General features: G+C 37.6%; 1 protein-coding gene across 1 annotated transcript in view; it reads right to left on the reverse strand.

Annotated features, from left to right (window-relative positions):
• The window catches only part of LOC140170843 (atrial natriuretic peptide receptor 1-like), a 40,223-nt gene that overhangs the window by 11,375 nt on the left and 3,599 nt on the right, over window positions 1-25,249 (reverse strand). The window contains exons 3-15 of the mRNA XM_072194057.1: window positions 24,310-24,467; window positions 13,444-13,589; window positions 10,679-10,834; window positions 9,411-9,546; window positions 8,658-8,743; window positions 7,091-7,229; window positions 6,873-6,957; window positions 5,685-5,799; window positions 5,243-5,305; window positions 2,207-2,284; window positions 1,903-2,007; window positions 1,187-1,258; window positions 66-231 (exon numbers count right to left, since the gene is read on the reverse strand). Coding sequence (XP_072050158.1) covers window positions 66-231; window positions 1,187-1,258; window positions 1,903-2,007; window positions 2,207-2,284; window positions 5,243-5,305; window positions 5,685-5,799; window positions 6,873-6,957; window positions 7,091-7,229; window positions 8,658-8,743; window positions 9,411-9,546; window positions 10,679-10,834; window positions 13,444-13,589; window positions 24,310-24,467 — 1,505 coding nt within the window. The remainder of the gene's footprint in view (window positions 1-65; window positions 232-1,186; window positions 1,259-1,902; window positions 2,008-2,206; window positions 2,285-5,242; window positions 5,306-5,684; window positions 5,800-6,872; window positions 6,958-7,090; window positions 7,230-8,657; window positions 8,744-9,410; window positions 9,547-10,678; window positions 10,835-13,443; window positions 13,590-24,309; window positions 24,468-25,249) is intronic.

Raw genomic sequence — 25,249 nt, forward strand, 5'->3', positions numbered from 1 at the left:
CAAACATGGGTTTACTTCTTTTTGACTCAGCCTGTACATTATTCTCTACATCTAATAATACTCACTATTTACAGCGGCACTTTCATCGTCGTCGCGATTTTCCATTCCGCTTTTCAAAACATCCAAGCCAAAATCGGTCAATTTCAACACAAAGCGACTGTCTATAACACAATTTGACGAGCTTAAGCTGCCATGATGATCCAATTCGCTGCTGTGAATATATTGTAGTCCCTAAAAATAAAGGTATAGACGAATCCAATGAGCCAAGTCATGGTCATGATTTGGTCGGCCATATTTGGGTACCTGCATACACCAAACAGGTGTTGTGAGTACCCAATTGGGTGGATTAAACCCGCTTAAAATTCGATGTTAGATTCTTTTGTGTTGTAAACTGTCATCATTCTTTTGTCTACGTGTAACACGGGTGATAGAATGCAGTTTATAATACCCTTCAAACCGCATCATCCCACATTTTAGGTGGGATAGTTGGGTACCCGTCGCGGCTAATGGCTGCCAATGAGGAGCAGGAATGCGTGAAATTGGATTCGTCTATACAACTTTCATTAAACTGTAGGGCCGTATCCAGGATTCTTTGTTCAGGTGGTGTTGCGGAATATCTGATAATAAAATCCTATAAATTAAATTAAATTAGCATATGTAAAAAGTGAACTTAGCTCCCTTGAAAAAACTTTGTATAATAAATTAACTTAAAGCCATATTATAACATTTGCTGAGGAAGATGCCCTCACTGAATTTTTAAAATTCTTTTTTTACACGATTAAATTGTACTTTATGAAACCAATATACCCTGCAAAAATCAAGACTCTAGGTGCTGTAGTTTTGTCAAAATCCGAGATTTTGAATAAAATGCCGGATTCGGCGCTTTATTATTACGATGGAATTATTAGTCGAACGCATACACGATGTTCATAACACACAGTACGTACACGGCGTGCGGGACGGTGATATACACAACAAAGGGTCGTACCACAACATGACCGAAGGAGTGGTACGTATTGGCGACATGTGCGCTGGTAGTAAATTTCAATTTTCTTTGCTTTGCCGTAGTTGTTCGGCTCAAAAATAAAAGGGATATATCTGACAGTAAAAGCTAACATTTTATGGCAAAGAAATGCTAATCTATTTTGTTTGAAAATGTTATAATATGGCTTTAATATTTACGAACCTGGAATACATCTGTCATGAGGGATATTTTAAAAGTCCAGTCTAGATTCAAAGCTTCATTCCCCAATATATCCTGAAATATTACCACAATTTAGGTATATTATTATAAACCATTATAATGTAAGCATTTAAGAGTTGCCTAATTTTAATATATCCTTACATTATCATTATTAAAAATGAATTTGTCTTCTTTCAAAATAATGCATCTATATCGTGGCAGAAGTCGGCTAATGTTAATGTATCTTAGCTTTAAATATAAAATACTAACATAAACATGCGTGTATTGGGGGGGGCTTTGGGGGCGCCAGCCCCCCGGTGTCCAAGCAGGGGCGGCAAATTCGAAGGGGCGGCAAAAAGAGGGGCGATGGAAGAAGAAGGGGGCGGCAAAAAGAATTAGTAAAGAAAAAAGAGCGGAAAATGTGAAGAAATTGTACTATACACCAAAATGTGTTGCTTTTGGGGCGGTAGCGCCTATAAATCGGTTTTTTTTTTTTGTTTTTTTTTGCTCTTCACTTTTCCAAACGACCGTAAAAAAATTGGGGCAACCTTTTCGAGCTGATGAGGAAGGGGCGGCAAAATTGGCTTTTCTTCAGTAGAAAGAAAGAGGCCACGGTACGACACTGCTATATCATAACAATCTTAAATGAACTATTTCTTTTCAATTAATATTTACTGGCTGTTTGTTGGATACTTGACACCAGGATAAACATACAATACCTGAAGGCTTCCTTTCGGACAATACTCCACAAATGCTGCAATATTAGGACTATCAATACACGCACCAACAAATCGCACAATATTACTGTGTTCTGCTCGCCGCATCTATAAAACAAAATGATAGATACATTAATGACGAATATTGTACTAGGCCAAACATTGTATTATACTTAGCCAAACAGTGTTTTGCACTTGGCCAAACATTGTATTATACTTGACCAAACATTGTATTATATTTTATTATACTTGGCCAAACTACTACTAATGTTGATTACAATGATAAAAAAAAGTTTAATGAACATACATTCATCATTTCCATCAGGAGATCTCGCGTAATGTCCACCTTTTGTTTCTGAATGCGTTTCACAACAACCATTCTACCCTGAAAAACAAAGATTTTGGCGGGGAAAGGTTAAAACGAATAACTAGCACATTTTGAACGGCGGGGGAAGTTATATCATTATAATTCCTTAATTTGTGTAACTTAGCCCGACAGATTAAGAACGTGGGTATTGTTTAAAAAACCGTTAACCCTAACCCGCCTGAATACTACAAAATACTACTTGATATATGCGCTGTTCGTGCATGCATCCCACGTGCTGTGATAACGCAATCGCCCTAAGTGATATATAGGCACGGTTTCGCTGGCCAGCGCACAGTGGGCCAGGGCGGAATCAAAGTGTGCCAAAATTCAAATTTGGTGAATGTGTAATTTCCAAACTTTTTCAGTTGTTTGTGAAAGAAAACATTCTGAAGTATATTATTTGGCCCATAATTTATGTTTCGATGGATTTCATAAGTGTCGTTTAGTCATGAATTTGCCCCAAAAGTGTCACATTTTCTCTTAAAATGGTAAAAGTGTGAATTTTGAAAACAACTAATGTAACGTTAGTAAATGAGAAACTGTTGTCTTACCATTGTGCATATGTCATACCTAATAGTAGTCAAACCAAATCATTAAAGTCAAAATATAAATAATTGTATTAATCAGGAGTAATGAGGGGGCTAATTTGGTGAAATACGGTAAAAATATGCATTTTTGGGAAAAAATAGAAATTTAGTTTGGATTCCTGTCGATTCCTGTTCAAAAAATAATGTTATAATTTGTAGACAAGTCTTAGAACTATGTTGACGGCAATTGTTTTTGCAAATATTTGCCAGCCTGCATTCCAGGGTCCATACAATGTACCCTATTTGCTCACATTTCAGCTGATTTTGATGGATCAGTACGGCGCACGGGATATCATGTCATGTGTATAGCGCCCTCATATTGCTTAATACCCTGGGGATTTTGCGGTTTCACTACAACTCTGCTCTAAGAAATAGCATAAGGTCTCAATATTTTAAAACATCATTGATCGAGATAAAACAAAATCATGGAATCATCAAAAACTTTTTTTATGCTGCTTATGAAGCAGGCTCACTTTCAGATATAAATTTATCATACCATGTTTGTATGGATGCTTTGCACATTCATCATAGAAATGAACTTCCAGATAACACAGCTTAACATTTTGAAAGGTATTAAAAGACAGTAAAAAGCATTCTTTGTCGTTTACGTGAACGATGGAATAACTGTCTAGACACTATGTGGATCATTTCACATTCAAAATAAAGACTGGCTTAACCGGAAACTGACAATGCAGCAGCTGAACTTTCAGCTGCAGAGGTTCGTAGCACTTCTCATTCTGAAGGAACTTCATCAGCACCAGCACCAGCCGAGATGGACGTCTCGGCCCTCCTAGGAGGGCCGAGAAGTCCATCGAATATGTGGGAGGCACTGTCGATCGTTCAAAGAAAAGGAAAGCACATGATCTTTTAGAAGAAAAAGAGCCTGATATACGCAGCATCACAAGACATATGCTAACTATACATTTAATATGAAAACTCCTTGCTTTCACAAAATGACCTAGTAAAACACACACAGTTTGGATTAGTTTTTGGATTAGTTTTGTGACTTTTTTAATCATGATAATGGTATCATAAAACAATTTCATGAAAGTAGCTCAGTTTCACAGTTCATATGAAAAATCCTAAGCTCTGTGCTGAAATTAAGGACATGTGATAAAGTTGTGGTCATTTTGGTCGGAAAAATAATTGTTTTTTAAATTATGAATATCTGGGAATTAGAGTAGGCCTATTCTAACATTATTAGCCTTTTGTTGATTGAAACGTATATTCATATATTACGTGCACATTCTATTCTGCTTTGAACATCCAATCCATATAAATTATAGAATTTATGCATGAAAGAAACTCAAGACACAAGAACCCCATGGTCTGCCAATTTTTAAACGTGACATCTAGATTTGGTATTCCGTCAGTGAATTTTGCAATCCGTATAACCTTGAATATGCTATTTGATAATACTTTTCCAATCGGACAATCACTGTTGTAAGAGTAATTAACCAATCACGGCTAGTTATTTTAATGACGTACCTTGGAAAATGGCTCTATTGGATTCCGCAGTCCTTAAAACCCCCGATTTGAAAGTTTTTATAATAATTCTTACACAGGCATTTGAATTAGGCCCTACTGCGGGAGGAATAATTGACCAATCATACATCAGCATATTAATGACGTCATACGCTTTCCAAAATGTCATCATTGAATTTCGCTCCCCTTGGAACCCCTATTTTGCTTTTTCAATTAAAATTTTAACATGTATAATTTGAAATACTGTTGTAAAAATAATCGACCAATTACCGTTCAGCATTTTGATGACGTCATACATTTCTAAAAATGCTTCCATTGAATTCTGCAGCCTCGAAAACCCCTAGTATAATTATTTTACCGTGTTTGTATGCGTTTGATTGTCCGTTTTTTGGCACACTTTGAGGCGATTCTGGCCCACTGTGCAGCGAAGCCCAAGACCCGTGACAAAGTGTCGCCGACCGAGTGCTTGGCATGCGAGGGGTCTCGGGTTCGAATCCCACCCAGAGCAAACAACTTCTTTCCTTCTTTTCTCTCTTTATTCTTTCCTTCTTTCCCTTCCCGTCGCCAAAAAGCCCTTAGGGGGTTAGGGTTAAAGGAAGTCTCTGGCAATCACGACATTATGCTCTATATGTTAGAAAAATAATTATCAAGCACAAATCACATGGTTTTATTTAAAACAAACTTACATTGACCATAACAAATGAATAGAAACAGTCGTCTCTAAACACGCGATATTCAAAATGTAATAACTCCACATCGCGTGCGATTATCTTGATTAGTGCGTTTCACAAAGTTCACTATCCTTATCATCATGCACGGGAGAAGAATACATAACGGTGAATGTGCAATAAAAGTATATTGCGGTATAATTACGTATCACACGACTTGACAAGTTATTACTTACTTGGTACATAACCACATTTGCAAAAACTTGGTTTTCCATCGCTTCGTCCGCTGCTCTGTCATGCTATCCAATACAAATACATACAGGCCTGATTGATTATTTAGGCACCCGAAACAAAATTATATATTGGTGAAATATCACTACATGCAAAAATTAAAATGCAAAAAAATGTTATCACAATTAACAATAGTAAATTAACTGATTTCATAATCGACCAAGCATAGATGGTTATTTATTGATTATTTATTTGATCTTCCATTCACTTGTTCATTCATTTTTATTCAGTCATTCACCCACTCACTCATTCATCCATTCATTCCGTCATTTATTCATCATTAATTCCGTCATTCATTCATCATTCATTCGTGACATTGTTTCCATGATTTGATTATCGAACTCAATAATATATCTTTGCATGATGAAATAATATTATCAGACTTACGTTTGATAATGATTTTAAAGACGCTCCTGTAGATTTGCCAATATTTTTAAATACGAGATCGTCCCACTTGATTTTCCATGACATATTTGTGAGCTCAGCGTCCATCTTCATCTTCCTGTAATATAAGGAAGGAGAGTATAAAACACAAATGTTACTGTGTTAACCCTGGGTAATTTGGGTACATTCAGAGAATGATTTAAGTACTAACCAACACTACTTGCGGTTAGCATAGCTGTGTGAGTGAACATGACACCACTGCTCGCCCACTGCATAGACGTGCATGGTTAAATTTGAAATTAGACAGATATATTTACAATAAAAACACATTCAAAATGCTGGTCGATTTCATATTTTATGTTATCTACAGAAGGTGTGAATTATCTTTTATGCATACATCACTTTTGTTCTGAAATCGACCAAGTAATAATGACACACACACAATTCTAAAACAACATCTTTTGCACAGAATTCAATGGGATTTGAAAAGTAAAGTGGCGGTTGAGACTCTAGTGATAATAATTTTGTAGTGCATGATGGGGCTTCATTAAATCATCCTCTGGGTACATTTGTCACACAAACGGGAAGGCCATAGTTTGATCAGCTCGTAATCGGCGGACCTTATAGCATCGCGGATTAATATCAATATATTTCATTTCGAGAATTGTCTTGTGATATGACGCCAGAAGTATCACGAATTATTAATTTAAGTCCAATACTTTGTCTACTTTATTTAACAATATAGACCAAACATGTCAACTATATCACTCTTATTGTGGGTCTACTTTTTGGCATAAGAGTATAGACTAACAATTCCCGCCGATTACAAGCTGATTAAAGTATAGATGTCATTTACCATTATTTTGATGTTGGAAATAATAATACTCATTTTATTCTGAATATGGAACTAGAGGAATTGTTTCTTCATTTGTTACTTCTAGCTTTTATTAAAATGGGCATAATATATGCAATATTATAACAGTAACAGTATTCCACTGAATAATTTACACTCTCAAAACCAAGGGTCGTTAAAATCAAATGTGCAAACAAACTTACACTAAAATGACCACGTATTTTTAAGAGAGTAAGAAAATGTCGCTACATGGTCATATGGTCATCCTTGCATTATGTAACAAAACATGACAAATAATAATGAATTAACTTAAAATAATCATTTTCGATCAAACATACTTGTAGATAAGAAAGCATATAATTATGCCAATGACTCCAATTCCAGCCACAGATATTCCAGCTATTGCTATAGGCGAAACAGTTTCTGAAAAAGAAGAAAATAGAAAATTCGAAAAATAAAATGGCCGTTTGCAGCCATTGTGATCTTCAGTCAATTTTCACGTAATAACCTTTAGTGCTACGTGCACTTGCAAATGTAAGTTAAAATATGTCATTACCTTCTTGACGGCAGAGCGGATTCTCATTTTCATATCCACAAAATGGAGTATCAGGTGGAGGTCCGTCTGCCCCTCCTGGCCAATGTATATCACCTTCAATAACAATTTGACCCGTTGCCCCGTAATAACTTGCCACAACCTATGTTTATGAAATAATACATGCATTATTGACATATATATTTACGGAAGCGTCTAAGTGCCACGACTTGGCAAGAATGCCATGTCGATAATTATCTTGCCATGTCGACTTATTATCACCATTATGTTAACAGATGATTTATCACGCCAAATCAACTTTTTGTTGTCGTAGCGAGTTAAATTATCCCGCCAAGTTAAGTTACCAAAGAAAAGAAGTGGATGTTGACATGGTATTATTTTCCCGCCAATTCAACTTAACAAAATGATATATAAAAGTATTCTGCGGTGTCAAAGTACATTAAGATTACTGTTTGTCAATGTTACATTATGGTTACGCATTTTTGACCTGCGGGGCCTTTAATATATTGGAACACCATTAGTAAAAACTACTACTTTTAATATTAATGTTTTTAACTTTTATCATCCCTTAATTTTCCCCATTCTTCAAGCCCTGCCCTCTATCGGGGGCTAATTTATAGTTTAAGCTTATTATCCATATTTTTCTCAGTGTGTGGTTCTTTGTAGCCCTGTGGGGCTATCTACTTCGATCAAGGCCGCAGGGCGGGCAGGAAAGTTTTTTTCCCTTTTGTTAAGTTCCGAGGTATCCAAATATATTGCATGGTTCAGTTTAAGGTGGATGACCCGAATGATAGCCTCATCCCATACTTTACCCCCATTACAATGCTGATTTTTATACCAGGTAAAAACTCATATTTTTCTCATTATCATATTGAAAGTAAACGTTCTAAGTAGGTATATTTCCAAAGAAAAAAAAAAAAACTGTAGAATTCGTCTTGACTGTGGTATACCAAGTTCAAAACTAATTCGGCAGTTTTTGGATGATTTCGTCGGATAAACGCCGATCTGGAACTCCTAATTTAAATATGTTAATGAGAAAAAATAAAGTACGGTAGACTACAGTTAATAACGTTGTATACCGTAAAACCCCGTCTACAAGCTTATATAGTGTTTTTAATGAAAGTTAAATTAATTCGAAGCAAACGTAAATATACCTATACAATAGATTGGTCTTAAAATAATACTTGTTTGTATATGCTTGGATCCGTAATTTATTTGTTCAAACTCCATAGCTTTCATCAGAAGCACTCTATATGCTTGTAGACGGGGTTGTACGGTATGTGTCAGTAACTCCATATTAAGGAACTATTCATATTTACAAGTACATTTACGTGTTCTTTTCTCATGAATGCTTGAAAGGGACAACAATTTATGCTAGGGTCCCCTAAACATAAGTTTTAAGTATTCCAAAATCCAATGGTCACCTCCCATTTATTTTCAATTTCCATCAGTGCAACACTATCAACTTAAGCACCGATGCATTCGCTGCATTCCGTTTCAGTGAGTTTTTCAAATATATTTTCTATGCTATTTTAAAAAATAAATTTCTTATGGTCTTCTATAATCTCACCTCAAATTTATCCCCTTTGAAGTCGTACAGTGAGTAATCAGCATTTCTGTCGCCGGTAGCTGTGACTGCTACTGTACCTGCTATTCCTGAAAAATAAAATGAATATGTTACAATATAGGGTGTAACAAAAAATTGTATTATACAATTTGGATATTTTTGGTTCATGACTAAAAAAAATTTGGTTTGTTATTTATATGTGTATCAAGATAACAAGTGAAGAAATGAACAATAGAGGTTATCTACTTCACTCATGTGTGACTTCTAACAAAAGGCACTGGTTCCCGTAGTATTCCTCATTCAAACTAATTCAATGCACGACCTCGGAGTTACCTGCATGACTTTGGCGGGCTATTTTGAAACAGTCATGGTTGCACATGCAGGTACTTCTTTAGAATGTCCTAAACAAGGTATAGCAGTCGTTGATAGGATATGCAGCTTATAGAACATGGATAACCTCTATTATGAAACCTAGTCTTAAAACCGCTTGGGTCAGTTTTGTCTGTGTGTGACAAAGGTTACTGAATAGAGTTGAACCATGGAACAGTTGGTTGATGCTCTTATGATAGGTAGTTTTAAACAATGGATACAAATTGTATGTGCCCCCCCCCCCAGAAAAAAAGATGGTTACACCCTTGATTGAGCTCAGTACCTCCCTACCTCACCAGACCAGGGTTGCGCATCACAACGGCGCAGCGTTTTTTTTTTGCTTGTTTTTTTTTTGGGTGGGTTTTTTTTGGCCCATCAAACGCCAACCTTCAAATGTTGAGTTCCACATCTTTTTCACCATGGCAGCTCCGTCCCTAACACTACCGTTCTCTGCTAGAGTTTGATTGACGACATTGGCGTAGAGTATGAGCGTGTCGTGGAAAGCACCAGCAAAATAGTTGGTCTATTAAAAGAAAATCAAACAATCAATCATTGTCTATTGCAACAAAAAACAAATGTAATATACCGTACAGTCACAAAGTAATTATTAGAAATGCAGCAAAGACTAGTCAACATGCACACCTGTGAATGTACATGACAATAGTCATGATAGTCAAAAGGTCATTTTTGATTGAGTAATTCATCGCCTTCATTCCACGATGGCGTTAGGTGCGGCACCGTGAATAAACAACTAATCGCAACAATTGGGATTGAGAAAGCATTGCATCCCCTGACAATCAAAAAAAAAAGTCCCAGTATTGAACCCTGGGGTACACCAATTTGTGACGTGAACCACGTTTGAGATATTCCACGGATGCCATAGTGACAATTTATCCAACAAGATATTGTGGTCTATCTTATCAAATGCTTTCGACAAATCCACGAAACTACCCAAAGTGAACATATTATTATCTATAGCCTTACTTGTATTTTTAATGAAATCTAGTATAACCATGTACGTGGAATGCTTAATATCTAAATCCATATTTTAAAGAAAACATTATTTTTGAGCAAAAGCAATATAGCATCTGCTGTGTACAATTCGTTCCAAAGAATGGAAAAAGTCGGTAAAACAGATACAGGTCTATAATTACCCAATACTTGAGAGCTGATAATATTATGTCTTTTTTATAGATGAACACAACTTTGGTTATTTTCATAGCATCAGAAACAAGCAAAATTTTGAGGAGATGTGAAAATTCCTAGCAGTTGTTTTAACAAAATCAGATTTGATATTACAACTTCAATTGTAAATATTTGTATTTGTAACTTTAATGCCGTATTAACTTACCAGTTTGTTTGGTGAATGTTAATAAAATATTGATTGTTCATGTCCTGGCCTTTCTTTACTCCCCAGACTTCCGATAATTTTAAAAATTATTAAAAACATATGTACCAATTTGGGTTTTTTTAAATGACCAAAAAACACTATGGAATGAAGCAGATGAATTATCCTGCTGTTAAATACCTGTGTTTTGTTTAATAATAATTGGGTTTTTTTCTCGCGCTCTCTCAAAAGTAGGTCCGTCGTCCGTTTCGGGTTTTGTGAGAACGGGTAAGATTTGCCGTATCCTACTTGATTCTACTATACTCACGGAATCGCCTTCAGGGCGCGTCCAGTTATGCACTTTCACCTGGCGTTCAGCTATTTTGCGTTCAAACTCAGCATATTCTGGAGTTCTGGGTTCGTAGAGTCTGATATGTAGAAGAGCGTCATATGCTTTTCTGACTTTCTCGTCTAAACCATCATTCTGTTTAGAAACACGTTCATAAAATTCATAATTTTATTGAAAATGCGTTTTAGGGACAGTTCAATATTTACACCGGAGTGTAGTGCGAGTTTTGACAAAAAAATCGACACAAATTTGGAGCTCACCTATTATGTCCGCTCAAAATTGTCAGATTTCTCCTGTTTTCCTCTTTACCTCAATTCAAAACTTAAAATTTCCTCGTCATGGTTCAAGTAAAAAAAATAATATTCCCCCGTAAGACACCCAACGATCGTAGTTTTGCTGATACACATGGCACCACTATGGGATTGCCTGATTTTGAGTTGACCAGTTCGCAACTGGAATTCACTGAGAAGGTGGTTCATTTGGAACAAAGTCAACAAACTGGGCATGCAGAGTGTAGTGGTGCATCAGAAATCGCTCTATCCACTGACTGTCCTTTGATATTAATGGATCTCGAATGAGCGTTTTGAGTGTTTCAACAACAGTATTTTTTGTGGGACGTGAGAGCACATCAGACATGTCGAATTGCATTCTGAATACGAAGAATGTCTTTCTGATATCAAATAATTTTCATTATTTGAAATTCACGATATAATACAAATTTTATGACAAATTACAAAAATTTGATATTTTTCACATTAAAGTAAATTCTATAAATCTAATGATATATTCTTAAAGTGTATGTAGCTGGGAGGAAAAGCCAACGATCAATTGAAAATTTTGACCTTTCATATTGAAGATATGGATTTTTTTCGGTGTTTTGGGAAAAAAATCCATATCATCAATACGACAGGTCTAAATTTTCAATTGATCGTCGGCTTTTCATCTCACCTAGATACACTTTAAGTATAAATCATTACATTTATAAAGTTTGCTTCGAGTACTGTTAAATGTGTATTACATTGCGAATTTCAAAAAATCGAAATTTTTTGATATCAGAAGGGCATTCTTCGTATTCAGAATGCAATTCGATATGTCTGATGTGCTCTAATGTCCCACAATAAATACTGTCCCAACGTTCATATCCCGCCCCTTAAGCAATACTATAGTCTGTATATCTACCTCGAGTCACCGGCACTAGCTTTGAAGTTCAGCGTGTTTTGTGTTAGCCTAGCGTTGATTTTAATACTTTTACGCGCGCAATCAACATGCCGTATTTGTACACGCAAGAAACCACGCTAACGCAGCACACGCTGAACTTCAAAGCTAGAGCCGGTGACTTGAGGTAGATATATAGACTACAGTAGTAATATCACCACATGTTAAACCTGTTGAAACTAGTTACACTTTTGTGTTACATGTTGAACTTTTGGAATTGGAACTTTTGAACATTTGAAACTTTAATTGTTGGAACTTTTGAATATTTGGAGCGCTATGATTACCATGATATACGGAGAAGGAAACCGGTTCAAATACTTTGTTTGGAGCCAATCGATAAAAGCATACAGGGCCTCTATAGACGAATCCAATTTCAGGCATTCCTACACCTCAATGGCAATCATAGCTGGGTCCCACCTTAAATCTATACCACCTGAAATGTGAAATGATGTGGCCTTGGCGGGGATATTAAACTGCATTCCATCACCTGTGTTACAAGTAGACATGTTTATAACACAGTACAATTCAACATCGATTTTTAAGTGGATTTAATCCATCCAATTGGGCAGTAACAACACCAGTTTGGTGCAGACGGGACCCAGTAATGGCCAACTGAATTCTGCCCATCGCTTGGCTCGTTGGATTCTTCTATAGCCGTGCATGCGCAGGTCATTGTGTACATTCTCATTTGCATGATCATCCTCTGGTGGCAGTCTCATGAACATTTGGCAAACAGGTCAATGGTGCTCCAATTGTATTGGCTGTGGACGGCGATGTGTAAATAGGGTGATGATGTCACAGCTCATTATAGTTTTTCACTAGGTCTGAGGTAACTTGTTGAAATCGTTGGACGTATCTCATACTGACGTATTTGCAAAATACGCATTTCGAGTAAATCGAACTTGAAAATGTAGCGATTTTCATTTGCTGCATAATCTTGATTAAAACATTATTGTCGATTAAAACCAAAATAAAAATAAGGCAAATATGCAATATTTTCACAATAATTCACTTATAATTTATTCTGCAAAAAAATCAATGTGAAATAAAATACGTCACTATGTGCAAAAGCACTAATGACAATTTCGCCGTGCAAATACGTCACTATGTGAAACAGTTACGCAAATGCTTCACTATGTGAAAATGACAATACAACCGTGCAATGACAAAGTCGCGCAAATACGTAGCGCAAATACGTCACTATTGTGAAACGGTAAATTCTTTAAATTTTAGATACGATATATTGGGCTTGCGCAGTATGTGATCGGCAAATACGTCGTTATGTGATACAGACAAAGGTACCAAAATCTGAATTTTTATGATTTTTACGATCGTCCGGAGGAGCAAATCACTGAATGGGCCTTTAATATCTTACTAATTAAGCCACCATGGCCACTTTGAGGCATGGTTTTGGTGAATATAATTATAGAGTAGAACATAATAAACTATTGGATCAATATCTCAAAAATCTTTAAAATGTCGAATACGTCAGTATGTGATACGGCCTGTTGTAATTGTTTAAAACTTACCTGATTCCATCGGTAATTTCCCCACCAAAACGTATTATTAAATGGGTAGAATGCAAGGAACGCGTATTCGCCATTGATGAAACCAAGGTCATAAGCAGCCGCCATGGCTTCGCGTATCTCGTGACCTCGACCACTAAGGATAATTACTGAAATAGAACAAGAGGCATAAACACAATTAATTTTAAAACGTACCTCATTAGTAGGGCCAGAGAAGATGTAAAAGAAGGAGATAGATCCAGCTATCCTCAAACAAAATATGTGTGTTGCCGCTCATTCAAAAGCAATCACGCTATTTAGGTTTAACAATGAAATACAACAAAAGGGTTCGAACCCATGACGGGTGTGATACACAAGTTGCTGCTTACTGGTTTTAGGGAAAGGTCAGTGTCTGTATACCATCAATACCATGCATACCATGCATGCAGATCATAACATCCAGTTTATTTCAAATAAAATATGACCGAAGTTCCATGGCAAATAATAATTTTGCACGCTTGGTTACGCTTTCAACCTCTACGATTTATGATACAGACTATTTTCAATTATCAAAATATCTTTATTAGGTTTGCAGGAAATGACAGGAAAATACATTAAAACAATAAAATATAGATGATCAAAAATCATCCCGTTTCTAACAAAATCCTAAAACACTCTCCTAAATAATTAATATATATTCCAAAATGGGCGGATTTTTTTGGAATCTTTACAAAACTACATTTCTTTCTTATAGTATCCACGTGCTGTATCCCTGCAGAGCAACATCAGGTTCTTAACACACACGTGTCATACTTTCAAGGAATTATCTATAGAAACATTGGATATGGTTTCAATTCTGGAGTGAAAATTAATCAACCGTAGTCGGCAAGGCACATCACATCAAAGGCTACTTTCAAGTAGATGTGTAACTACTTGAGAATAAAGGACTATGAATAGGTGCGACAGGATAACCTACGGGATTATCTCAAGGATATAATTCCGTTCTTCCTCCTTCTTTTTCACCATCCTGGTAGGGCTCACTACAAATTCATAATTGTTTTAATAGAGTAAATATTAGACCCATATTTACTTATTTTGTTGAGTTTCTAACTAATTTATGTATTTTAGCCCACTACGCTACTAACGACACACACCGTCGACGTCCTATACGATAAATATAAATTTAATACTCCGTTGGTGAGCGACGGGCGAGTGGTAGTGAGCGACAGGCGAGTGGTATTTCACTGAACGCAAGAAAAGGAGTTCTATCTGATTGGCTAGCAATCGATCGCTTAGGTCGCTCAGTAGTCAACTACAAACTCATGCATTCAATTCGATTGAAATCGATTATTCTATTATTGACGAAGATAAAGAGCGTGATAGTGTGTCAATAATGTACATTGTATTGCACCTGGTTTTACCAGCATTCCTTTATAAAATAATTTTCTCAAAGAGTTGAATATTATCAAAATTTTTACCCAGGATTTCAAATTTTTTACCCGCAAATTGCAGTTAAACATATCCACAGCAAAATACTGGTCCTCACTAATTAGTACATTTAATTTCCAGTTAGTACATTTAAACGAAACCTGTGATTTACGTGACAACAAATAAAATTTTCTTACAATAGAAATATCATATGGGATACTGATATGGTAGGCCGCAACCGCCACAACGTGGAGCTGCTACGCGTAGCTGACTTTTTGTTCCGTGGAGCCAAATTGACCAATCATGTTAGAGTTTTTCATCACTCGGAGGTAAAACTGACCAATCAAGTACGACTTACTCATTACGTGAAGCGAATTTAGTCATTAAGAATTTGCCAGACGAGCTTCACGTAGTTGCAAGATATCCTCGGTCATGATAGATTCAAAAAGTAATTTATGAAAAGTACGAACCGACTTATTATTAAGATGGACATGCACTCACAAGAAACTCATACAGTATTGTACACAACTATATAGCTAGGCAGAGTGGTGGTAAACCATGCACACAATTCTGCGATCTGCAGTGTATCGCCGGGAGCTGATTTGTACATCTTGCGCGGCGTGGCCTGCGGAATTCGACCTTCAGCAAACCAGTTCGGATTTACTTTATATACTAGTAGTAGGCCATACATACTGTAGTTACGGTACTGCCCGTTTTCCTATACACCAATCCGAGAAGCGTTTACTGTATTTGGCCCTCTATTGACGGCAACACAGATGTACCAGAGCGGGAGATTTAATTCGTAATTCAATACCATTGATTGTGTATTGAATATCACTGTTGTGTACAATTCCCGGGTACAATTCTGTATAGCACACAATAAATAATGGATGGAACCCCGACCTCGGGACACCGCAGTTTTACATCGGGGACACCGCAGTAATGGCGAAGTCGGATAGGTGTATACACAATACTCAGTGCGCTCACCATTGACGCGTGACCTAGTGTATGTTAGAAGTATTATGCCATTGCCTATATGACGTCACTGTGTAAAAAATAACCAGTCAATATTTAAAGTATTCTCTGAAATTCTAGAAAATATAGTTTTGTAACATTTCCTAAATTTTTAGCTAATTTAGGTGTTTGGAAATATTGGTACTTTTGTGTTTTAGGAAGGATATGTAAACGACAGATAACACCAAAAAATATGAACAAATTATTTCTAAACCGTGTTAAGTCTGCAAACCATTATGCTTCTCATTTTCAAGAACGCTGGTTAACAATAAGCAGACTATTGTCTCATTTCGTAAACAAAAGCCCAGACAGTATTGTTACCTTGTGTTCGCTTTATAATCATTCACCCAACTGAAACTATAATACCAGCTCATTGTTCATTGCACAGGTAAAACAGACACAAGTGCAGTGTGTATTTAACCAGAGAAGATCTGATGTAACATAGTTGAGTTCATTGAGTGTTATCTTGGTTTAATAGCTTTTAATGGGGTTTAAGTCCTTCAAAGGTCGTGGTGAATTCTACTGTAGACATGACTGCATCATGATTATTTTAAAGTCAACAACATTCAACAATATGATCACCGTGATAGTATGACAGTATCAGTACCGTGAGTGTCAGTGATCCTGGCCTGACACAGTAGACAAACAAACAAACACGCCACACACATGGCACATGCATGCAAGGTAACATTGACTATACACTAATCAAACAATGGTATTGATCCTGTACAACTGTTTGTGGTTTATTTACATTCGATTCATTTAAAATCCACATAGTAAACATTAATTTTGGCAAGAGTTTTATATATAAGGAACGATGATGCATCAACTGGCTCCGCGTAATGAAAAGATCTAACATGATTGGTCAATTTAGCTCCGCGAAGCGAAAAGTAAGCTACGCGTAGCAGCTCCACGTTGTGGCGGTTACGGCCAGCCATATACTGATCATGCAAAAATCGTAAAACATAGAATAGAAACAGTGTGGCCGGCTCTCAAAATCTCAAATTGTATGCATAGCCTGAGTCGCACGGCCTATCTCGAACAAAATAGCTCAAAATCACCATGCGTAGTTGTTGAAAAACGTGAGGATTTATCGTACTACCACGGCAATTTTTAACACGAAGATATAGGGATGATGACGGTGTGCGACACTCAGTCTTGATCAAGTCTCCATCATCAGGCTAAAAACTCCACAATTTTGAACGATTGTCATGGAAGTCTGTTTCGAGTTATTTCTCCAAGAACACCGAATGTCATTAATTGGGCTTTTTCGAGCAAAGATACAGCTTATGTAGCCACTCGGTCATTCAAATATTGAGTTTTAGTTTTGGTTCTGGTCACGTGGTTTCCTATCATCCTCTTAACTGATAACATTATCGATATCTTTATTTGTCAGAAACTTAAAACGTGTAGGAAGCATTTTCGATTTTCGAAAAACCGCAGAATATCAGGTTTAGAGATACCTTGATCAAAGTATACTAAGGACGTTTTTAAATTTCGCAGTGCAATTTCACGAGTAGAGAAGTCGAACAAGTTAGTAAGCATGGGTTCGATTTCCAAATTAGTCTTAGCATATTTCGCTGTGAACAAATATAGACCATCGAAATATTTCAACCGAGATTATAAAAACACTTGAAGCCTACTCGAGTGTCTATTCATATGCATATCGCATATCATAATCTTAGCGGGGATTGAACCCCCGATCGCTGGATTACCGGTCCAGAGTCTTAACCACAGAGCATACCTTGAGAGGACACTTGGCTCATTTGCATGGCAGTCGGACTCTCCATTGTATTTGTTCATTTGTGTATGGAGAGCAATGGTGACCCTTCATTGTATTTGTTCATTTGTGTATGGAGAGCTATTCTTGGAGCCCATGGGACTCAGGCTAGATCCTCAGGTAGAGTCAGACGCTGTATATACTAGAAACGCATATTCTTAATTCCGCGTTTATTCAATGTTAGCATTTAAATTTGTATTGCCCGGCAGCGCGCGCAATGGAAAACCTGAATTTGTTATAAAAAGAAATCAAAATTAAAAAAAGTCAGGTTCCACCTGAGTACATATTAAATGGGTGTAGAAATTGTTCTGAAAATATTAATTAATTTAGACAAACATACGGGATATAATGAACCTTTGACATGACGCCATGATGACATGATTTTATTAGTCGTTTTATATCACCTATACCGTGTGTCATAATACCAATATTTTGTAATTTTATATAAGAACTAATATTTTGCATCATAAAATGCGCAGTCCATATGTACAAACGAATACTAATCTTCAAGATATTAAACTTTAGAAGACTTCAAAATAACATGTCACTAAGCAGGTCATAGGTGCTGGCCTTGTCCTATTGTACTTGTTCATTTGTGTATGGAGAGCTCACTGACCTGTATAGAGGTCAATGGGAGCTAGAGCTTCTTTACGGGGCACTATCGGTTTCAGGGCGTAGTTCATTGAACTCAACGGGCTGTTATTTGAAGTGCTTTTATGTTATTGCAAAACGGATCGTGGCGAAAGCTAATAAATAATTCATACCAGGGTTTAATTGATCTTGGATGCGGACATTTCATTATTCGCAAACCACCGGGATTCGATATAGGTTTGCGTTGTAAAATGAAAATGTGAATAAGAGTGTCATCCCCCTGTCTTTACCACCCGAGTTCCCAGTTGCACATCGATATTTCATCCATTGACCACAAACAAACATAACCATAAACAATGCGATTTATAACGTGCCTTTTACCCCCGGGGGGGCACTTCAATTTGAAATGGATATAGGTGTAGGGCTGGCGCTTCCGCACTAAGGGGCATTCGGTGAGAGCAAAATGTAAAAAATATGGGGTCATTGGGTGAGAGCTTGATTTTGGGCATTCGGTGAGAGCAAAATGTAAAAAATATGGGGTCATTGGGTGAGAACATGACCTTTTTTTATATGGCATCTTTGGGTGAGAGCCGAAATTGCGCCTCAGAAACCACGAAAATCGAATTTCTAGTTCTAAATGGCTTCAAATTTCTTTGTTTTTTCAAAATAAGTGACAAAATCAGTGATAAATGAAAGTTGCTGTTCAAATTGAACAAGTAAGGGTCTTTGGGTGACAGATCAATTGAAAAAATAAGGGGTCTTCGGGTGACAGAACATGTGTTCGTAAAAAATATGGGGTCTTTGGGTGACAGCGACGCTGAAAAGGGGGTCTTAACAGCCCTACATACGCGTCACCTCCAAAGTTGGAGTGCCCCCGGGCTTTTACCAAAGTAGACAAAGCGCTAAAAGAGAGAAGACAAGAAAGGAAAAGAGCTAATCAGTGGGAAAGAGGTGAGTTTTAAGGAGATTCTTGAACGTGGTAATATTTTCCTGACCTCGGACAGTGGTGGGCAACTCGTTCCAAAGGCGCGGTTCCGCTATTGAAAAGGCGCGATCGCCAGCTTGTTTCTTGGAACGATGCACTTCAAATGTGACAGCAGCATCAGATCGAAGCGCATAAGATGTTTTGTCGGTCCGAGGTTGAAAATAAGAAGAGATGTAATCAGGTGATTGAGTGTGAAATGCTTTGAATGTTTGGAGAAGACTCTTTCTTTGGGCAACAGGCAACAGTGGAGAAAAGGAGAGGCATGACTGCGACTCGGTTGCCTGAAGATAAGGCGGGCAGACTTGAAGACGGTTTAGGTGTTTTTTATCTATACCATTGAAGAGTAAGTTACAATATTCCATTTTGGATAAAATGAGAGTGCGGATAATGTTATGACACGTGTCGGTATCTAAGTATTTACGGATCAGTACTGATACAACAAGGTTGTACCAAAGCACGACCAAAGCATGTTCAAGAGACAATGCCAGGCAGCTACCTTGTGGGCTACCATGCTGTTATCATGAATACTCGGAAAAACTCCTTTTTTCATATTGCTTACAGCGTATTCTTGTGTTGAGTTATAAGCGCTCTAGCAACCATGAAGTATATTTACATTCCATGCTATTTATTTTTTGGTAGTTAACTGTAATCTTAAACTCGCTTTTATAAACCTGTTTTAGTATGTCTGTGTACTGTACGCATCCGATCGCATGCCAAGGCGTTTAATATACATAATAAAAGGTATGTCCGATAAAATCCAAAAAAATACTAAATTGATGGTTGAAGCTTTTATGAATTTTTTTTATCAAAATAGCCCATCGGAAATTTGTTAGGTGTAATCAAATATCAACCAATTTATGTTCTACAAAACACTAAACGGTATGTATTCTTGGAAATATGAGAGTAGTGAAAGGATCTTCTAGCTATATGCAAGGTATTGTTGGGAAATTTGTGGTATGGATAATTTCTCATAATTCAGTTGTTCGAGATGTTTCGCTGTGAGTTGGTACTCGGGCAATCTCAATTAAAATCCTCATGTTCACTCTCTCAGTACATAAATTGACAACATAATAGTGAGACATTTTGTCACACTGAAAGCATTTTTTGGCGCAACGATAGGGTTGGCTCAGTCAAAGTTTGCCTCATCATTTGGTAATTTTAACGTTCCCTGCACAGTGTCGACTTCCTATTCGATAAATATAAATTTAATACTCCGTTGGTGGGCGACGGGCGACTGGTATTTCACCGAACGCAAGAAAAGGAGTTCTATCTGATTGGCTAGCAATCGATCGCTTAGGTCGCTTAGTAGTCAACTATAAACTCAAAACTGAGCATCGTATTCAATTCGATTGAAATCGATATTCTATTATTGCCGTAGATAAAGAGAGTGATAGTGTGTCAATAATGTACATTGTATTGCAGCTGGATTTTACATGCATTCTTTTATATAATTTTTTTTCTCAAAGAGTTGAATATGATCAAAATTTTTACTCAGGATTTCAAATTTTTACCCGCAAATTGCAGTTAAACATATCCACAGCAAAATACCGGTCCTCACTAATTAGTGTATTTAATTTCCAGTTAGTGTATTTAAGATAAAACCTGACAACAAATAAAATTTTCTTGCAATAGAAATATCATATGGGATACTGATATGGTAGGCCGCAACCGCCACAACGTGGAGCTGGATATACGCGTAGCTGACTTTTTGCTCCGTGGAGCCAAATTGACCAATCATGATCATGTTAGAGTTTTTCATTACTCGGAGGTAAAACTGACTAATTAAGTACGACTTACTCATTACGTGAAGCGAATTTATTCATTAAGAATTTGCCAGACGAGCGTCACGTAGTTGCAAGATATCCTCGGTCACGAAAGTTATGATTCAAAAAGTAGTTTATGAAAAGTACGAACTGACTTATTATTAAGATGGACATGCACTCATAAGAAACTCATACATTATTGTACATAACTATTGTACATAACAGGGTGGTGGTGAAGCTATGGTAGACATCATCCATAAATTCTGCGTAGAAGTTTTTACAAAGCTTACGCCACCAGAACAGTGGATTACCAATGTTATTGTTCCCCTTCAAAGAAAGGAGACCTCAGCCTCATGAACAACTATAGAGGAATCACACTGATGTCAGTTGCAGCTAAGGTGTACAATAGGATCCTACTGAATAGAATCAGGGACCATGTTGATCCTGTAATAAGAAGTAACCAGGCCGGATTTAGACCAGGCAGAAGCTGTGCACAGCAAACGCATATCCTCCGTAGAATCATGGAGGCTTTCCATAGTTACCAACTTCCACTAACTATAACATTCATTGACTTCAAGAAAGCCTTTGATTCAATCAACAGGAAGATGATGTTTTCTGTTTTGCGGCACTATGGTATCCCTGAGAGCATCGTAAAGGCAATACGTGTACTGTATACTAATTCGCAAAGTGCCGTATTGGTAGATGGCAACATCTCGGATCCCTTCCTAGTGACTACTGGAGTATTGCAGGGGATGTTCTGGCCCCATTCCTATTCATTGTTCTCATCGATTCTTTGATGACGATGGCTACCGAGGGGAATAACAGCGGTGTTGAAACACACCCGCGTCGCTCCAGGCGTTATCCTGCCAAGGTTTTGAACGACTTGGATTTCGCTGATGATATTGCCTTGCTTGAATCTTCCATCCCGCGGGCACAGGCACAGCTGACCAGAACAGCGGCTGCAGCAGAAAGCCTGGGTCTCATCATCAGTGTTCCCAAAACTGAGTACATGACCATCAACTGCAATCCTCAGCCACCACTCCAAGTATACGGAGAACCCATCAAGTATGTCACTGATTTTAAATATCTTGGTTCCATGATGGGCTCTAGCACCAGTGACCTCTCCCGACGGAAGGCGCTTGCTTGGTATGCATTTTGGAAACTGGAGCATCTGTGGAGAAGTCCAACAATCACTGTTACAACAAAAGTCAAGCTGTTTAACACCACTTGTGTTACAGTATTGCTCTATGGCTGTGAGTCCTGGGTGATATCTACTGATATGGAAAATAAGATCAACGCTTTTGGTACATCATGTTACAGGATAATGCTGAACATCAAGCGCACCGACCATGTTAGTAATGAAAGGGTCTATGCCATCACCAACACTGTGCCTCTTATCAACTCTGTCAGATCACGACAACTACGATTCCTGGGACATATCCTGAGGATGCAGGAAATGATACGGCGACAAACGAGATCTACACCCCATTACATGGTAAAAGAAGACCTGGAAGGCAAAGAACATCCTACTTGTCTTATGTGCAAAAACTGTTGGGGGATTTCGACAACTTTCTACTGCCAGATGCCATTGCCACTTTGGCTTCAGATTGTAGTACATGGAGAAACTTTGTAGTCGCCTGCTTCGCAGCCGAATGAAATGAATGAATGAACATAACTATATAGCTAGGCAGAGTGGTGGTAAACTATCCACACAGTTCTGCGATCTGCAGTGTATCGCCGGGAGCTAATTTGTATAACTTGCGCGGTGTCCCTGCGGAATTCGACACTCAGCAAACTGCAAACCAGTTCGGATTTACTTTATATACTAGTAGTAGGCCATACATACTGTAGTTACTGTCCGTTTTCCTATACACAATACTCAGTGCGCTCACCATTGACGTGTGACCTCTACAAATAGTGTATGTTAGAAGTATAGGCCATTGCCTAGTTGACGTCACTACTGTGTAAAAAATAACCGGCCAATATTTAAAGTATTCTCTGAAATTCTAGAAAATATAGTTTTGTAACATGTCCTAAATTTTTAGCTAATTTAGGTGTTTGGAAATATTGGTACTTTTGTACCAAAAAATATGAAGAAATTATTTCTAAACCGTGTTAAGTCATTAAGCTTCTCATTTTCAAGAACGCTGGTTAACAATAAGCAGACTATTGTCTCATTTCGTAAACAAAAGCCCACAGTATTGTTACCTTGCGTTCGCTTTATAATCGTTCACCCAACTGAAACTATAATACCAGCTCATTGCTCATTGCACAGGTAAAACAGACACAAGTGCAGTATGTATTTAACCAGAGAAGATCTGATGTAACATAGTTGAGCCGTTTTCATTGAGTGTTATCTTGGTTTAATAGCTTTTAATAGGGTTTAAGTCCTTCAAAGGTCGTGGTGAGTTCTACTGTAGACATGACTGCATCATGATTATTTTAAGTCAACAACATTCAACAATATGATCACCGTGATAGTATGAGAGTATCAGTACCGTGGGTGTCAGTGATCCTGGCCTGACACAGTAGACAAACAAACAAACAAACACGCCACACACATGACAAATGCATGCAAGGTAACATTGACTATACACTAATCAAACAATTGTATTGATCCTGTACAACTGGTCGTGGTTTATTTACAATCGATTCATTTAAAATCCCCATAGTTAACATTAATTTTGGCAAGAGTTTTCTCTCTCTGGAACGAGGATGCATCCACTGGCTCCGCGTAATGAAAAGATCTAACATGATTGGTCAATTTAGCTCCGCGAAGCGAAAAGTAAGCTACGCGTAGCAGCTCCACGTTGTGACGGTTACGGCCAGCCATATATTGATCATGCGAAAATCGTAAAACATAGAATAGAAACAGTGTGGCAGGCGCTCAAAATCTCAAATTGTATGCTTAGCCTGAGTTGCACGGCCTATCTCGAATAAAATCACCATGCGTAGTTGTTGAAAAACGTGAGGATTCATCGTACTATCACTGCAATTTTTAACACGAAGATATAGGGATGATGACGGTGTGCCCTGCAGTAACGTAGTGTGAGTCATACTAGGGCAGTGGGAGGGCATTGACCATAATAAGCGGGGGACACCTAACCTACTTCATTTTCTCTTTCGGCGGGAGCCCCGGGTGAAACCTGGGGACCCTGTACTGGCCCTGCACTTCGTCCATCATGTCCACCGGCTTGCTACGCTCCCTGGCCACTGTACTGCTTTCCTGGACGGCCTGGCAAGCTACTTATTGCATAGTTATTTAGAATATCGTACAGTACAGGCAGGGGCCCTATGTAGTGTACTATCAAAATTTGTGAAATTCTCACCCCTTGATACTTCTCCCACCTTTCTTAGAGCGTCAGTTACGTTTTTAAAATCATTCGTCCAGTACTCGTATAATCTAACGTCTTCGCTTAGTAATGTTGCATCTATGGTGTCCGCTGGAATTGAACTTATGTATCCATTTCCCCTAATGTGACCGCATCTATAAAAGACAAAAGACGGAATTAATCTATCATTCTCCAGGTTGTCCCAATCGGATGACAAGTTTGTTAAAACCAGTGAAGTTTGTGGGGTAGTTTATGGGGTCTTTTGATCCGTGAAGAGGACTAATCAAACTTTATTTCACTACAATCGGTTTAGAACAAGCAGCGTTGTAGCTTAAAACTCACCCGCACCCCAGTGGAGGAGAACTATTTTGTCGGGCAGATAATATTTTAGATCAGTGCGGCAATTAAACACAGGTGTTGGTTGACCCTGACCAGTATAGCCTTGCGCTTGACAACTTGCAGAGCCTGTTCCAATCACATAGTTGTCACTAAAAATACTGTATTCCAATAGCACAAGGACTTCACGTCTCTTAGAAGATTAGCCCCGTCCCGAGCCCCGTAAGGCTATTCAAATAAAACCTTTGACCTCTTCACCGTATACTAAGTATCAATTCGCAAATCGAATTGAATGAAATACACCGGTCGGTCAGGTCAATGTATCCATAAGAAATTTATTTTTATGGGCTACATTGCACAGTTTTAAAGTTACTGTTAGAGAAAGTAGTCAAATGAATATATGAATACAAAACCCACACAAGTCCATACTTTGGCCAAATTGAATTAAGGGCTGGGATATGAACGTTTGGACAGTATTTATTGTGGGACATTAGAGCACATCAGACATATCGAATTGCATTCTGAATACGAAGAATGTCATTCTGATATCAAATAATTTTGATATTTTGAAATTCGCAATGTAATACACATTTTATGGCAA

This window comes from Amphiura filiformis, chromosome 15 (assembly GCF_039555335.1).
Source record: "Amphiura filiformis chromosome 15, Afil_fr2py, whole genome shotgun sequence".
NCBI classification, from domain to species: domain Eukaryota; kingdom Metazoa; phylum Echinodermata; class Ophiuroidea; order Amphilepidida; family Amphiuridae; genus Amphiura; species Amphiura filiformis.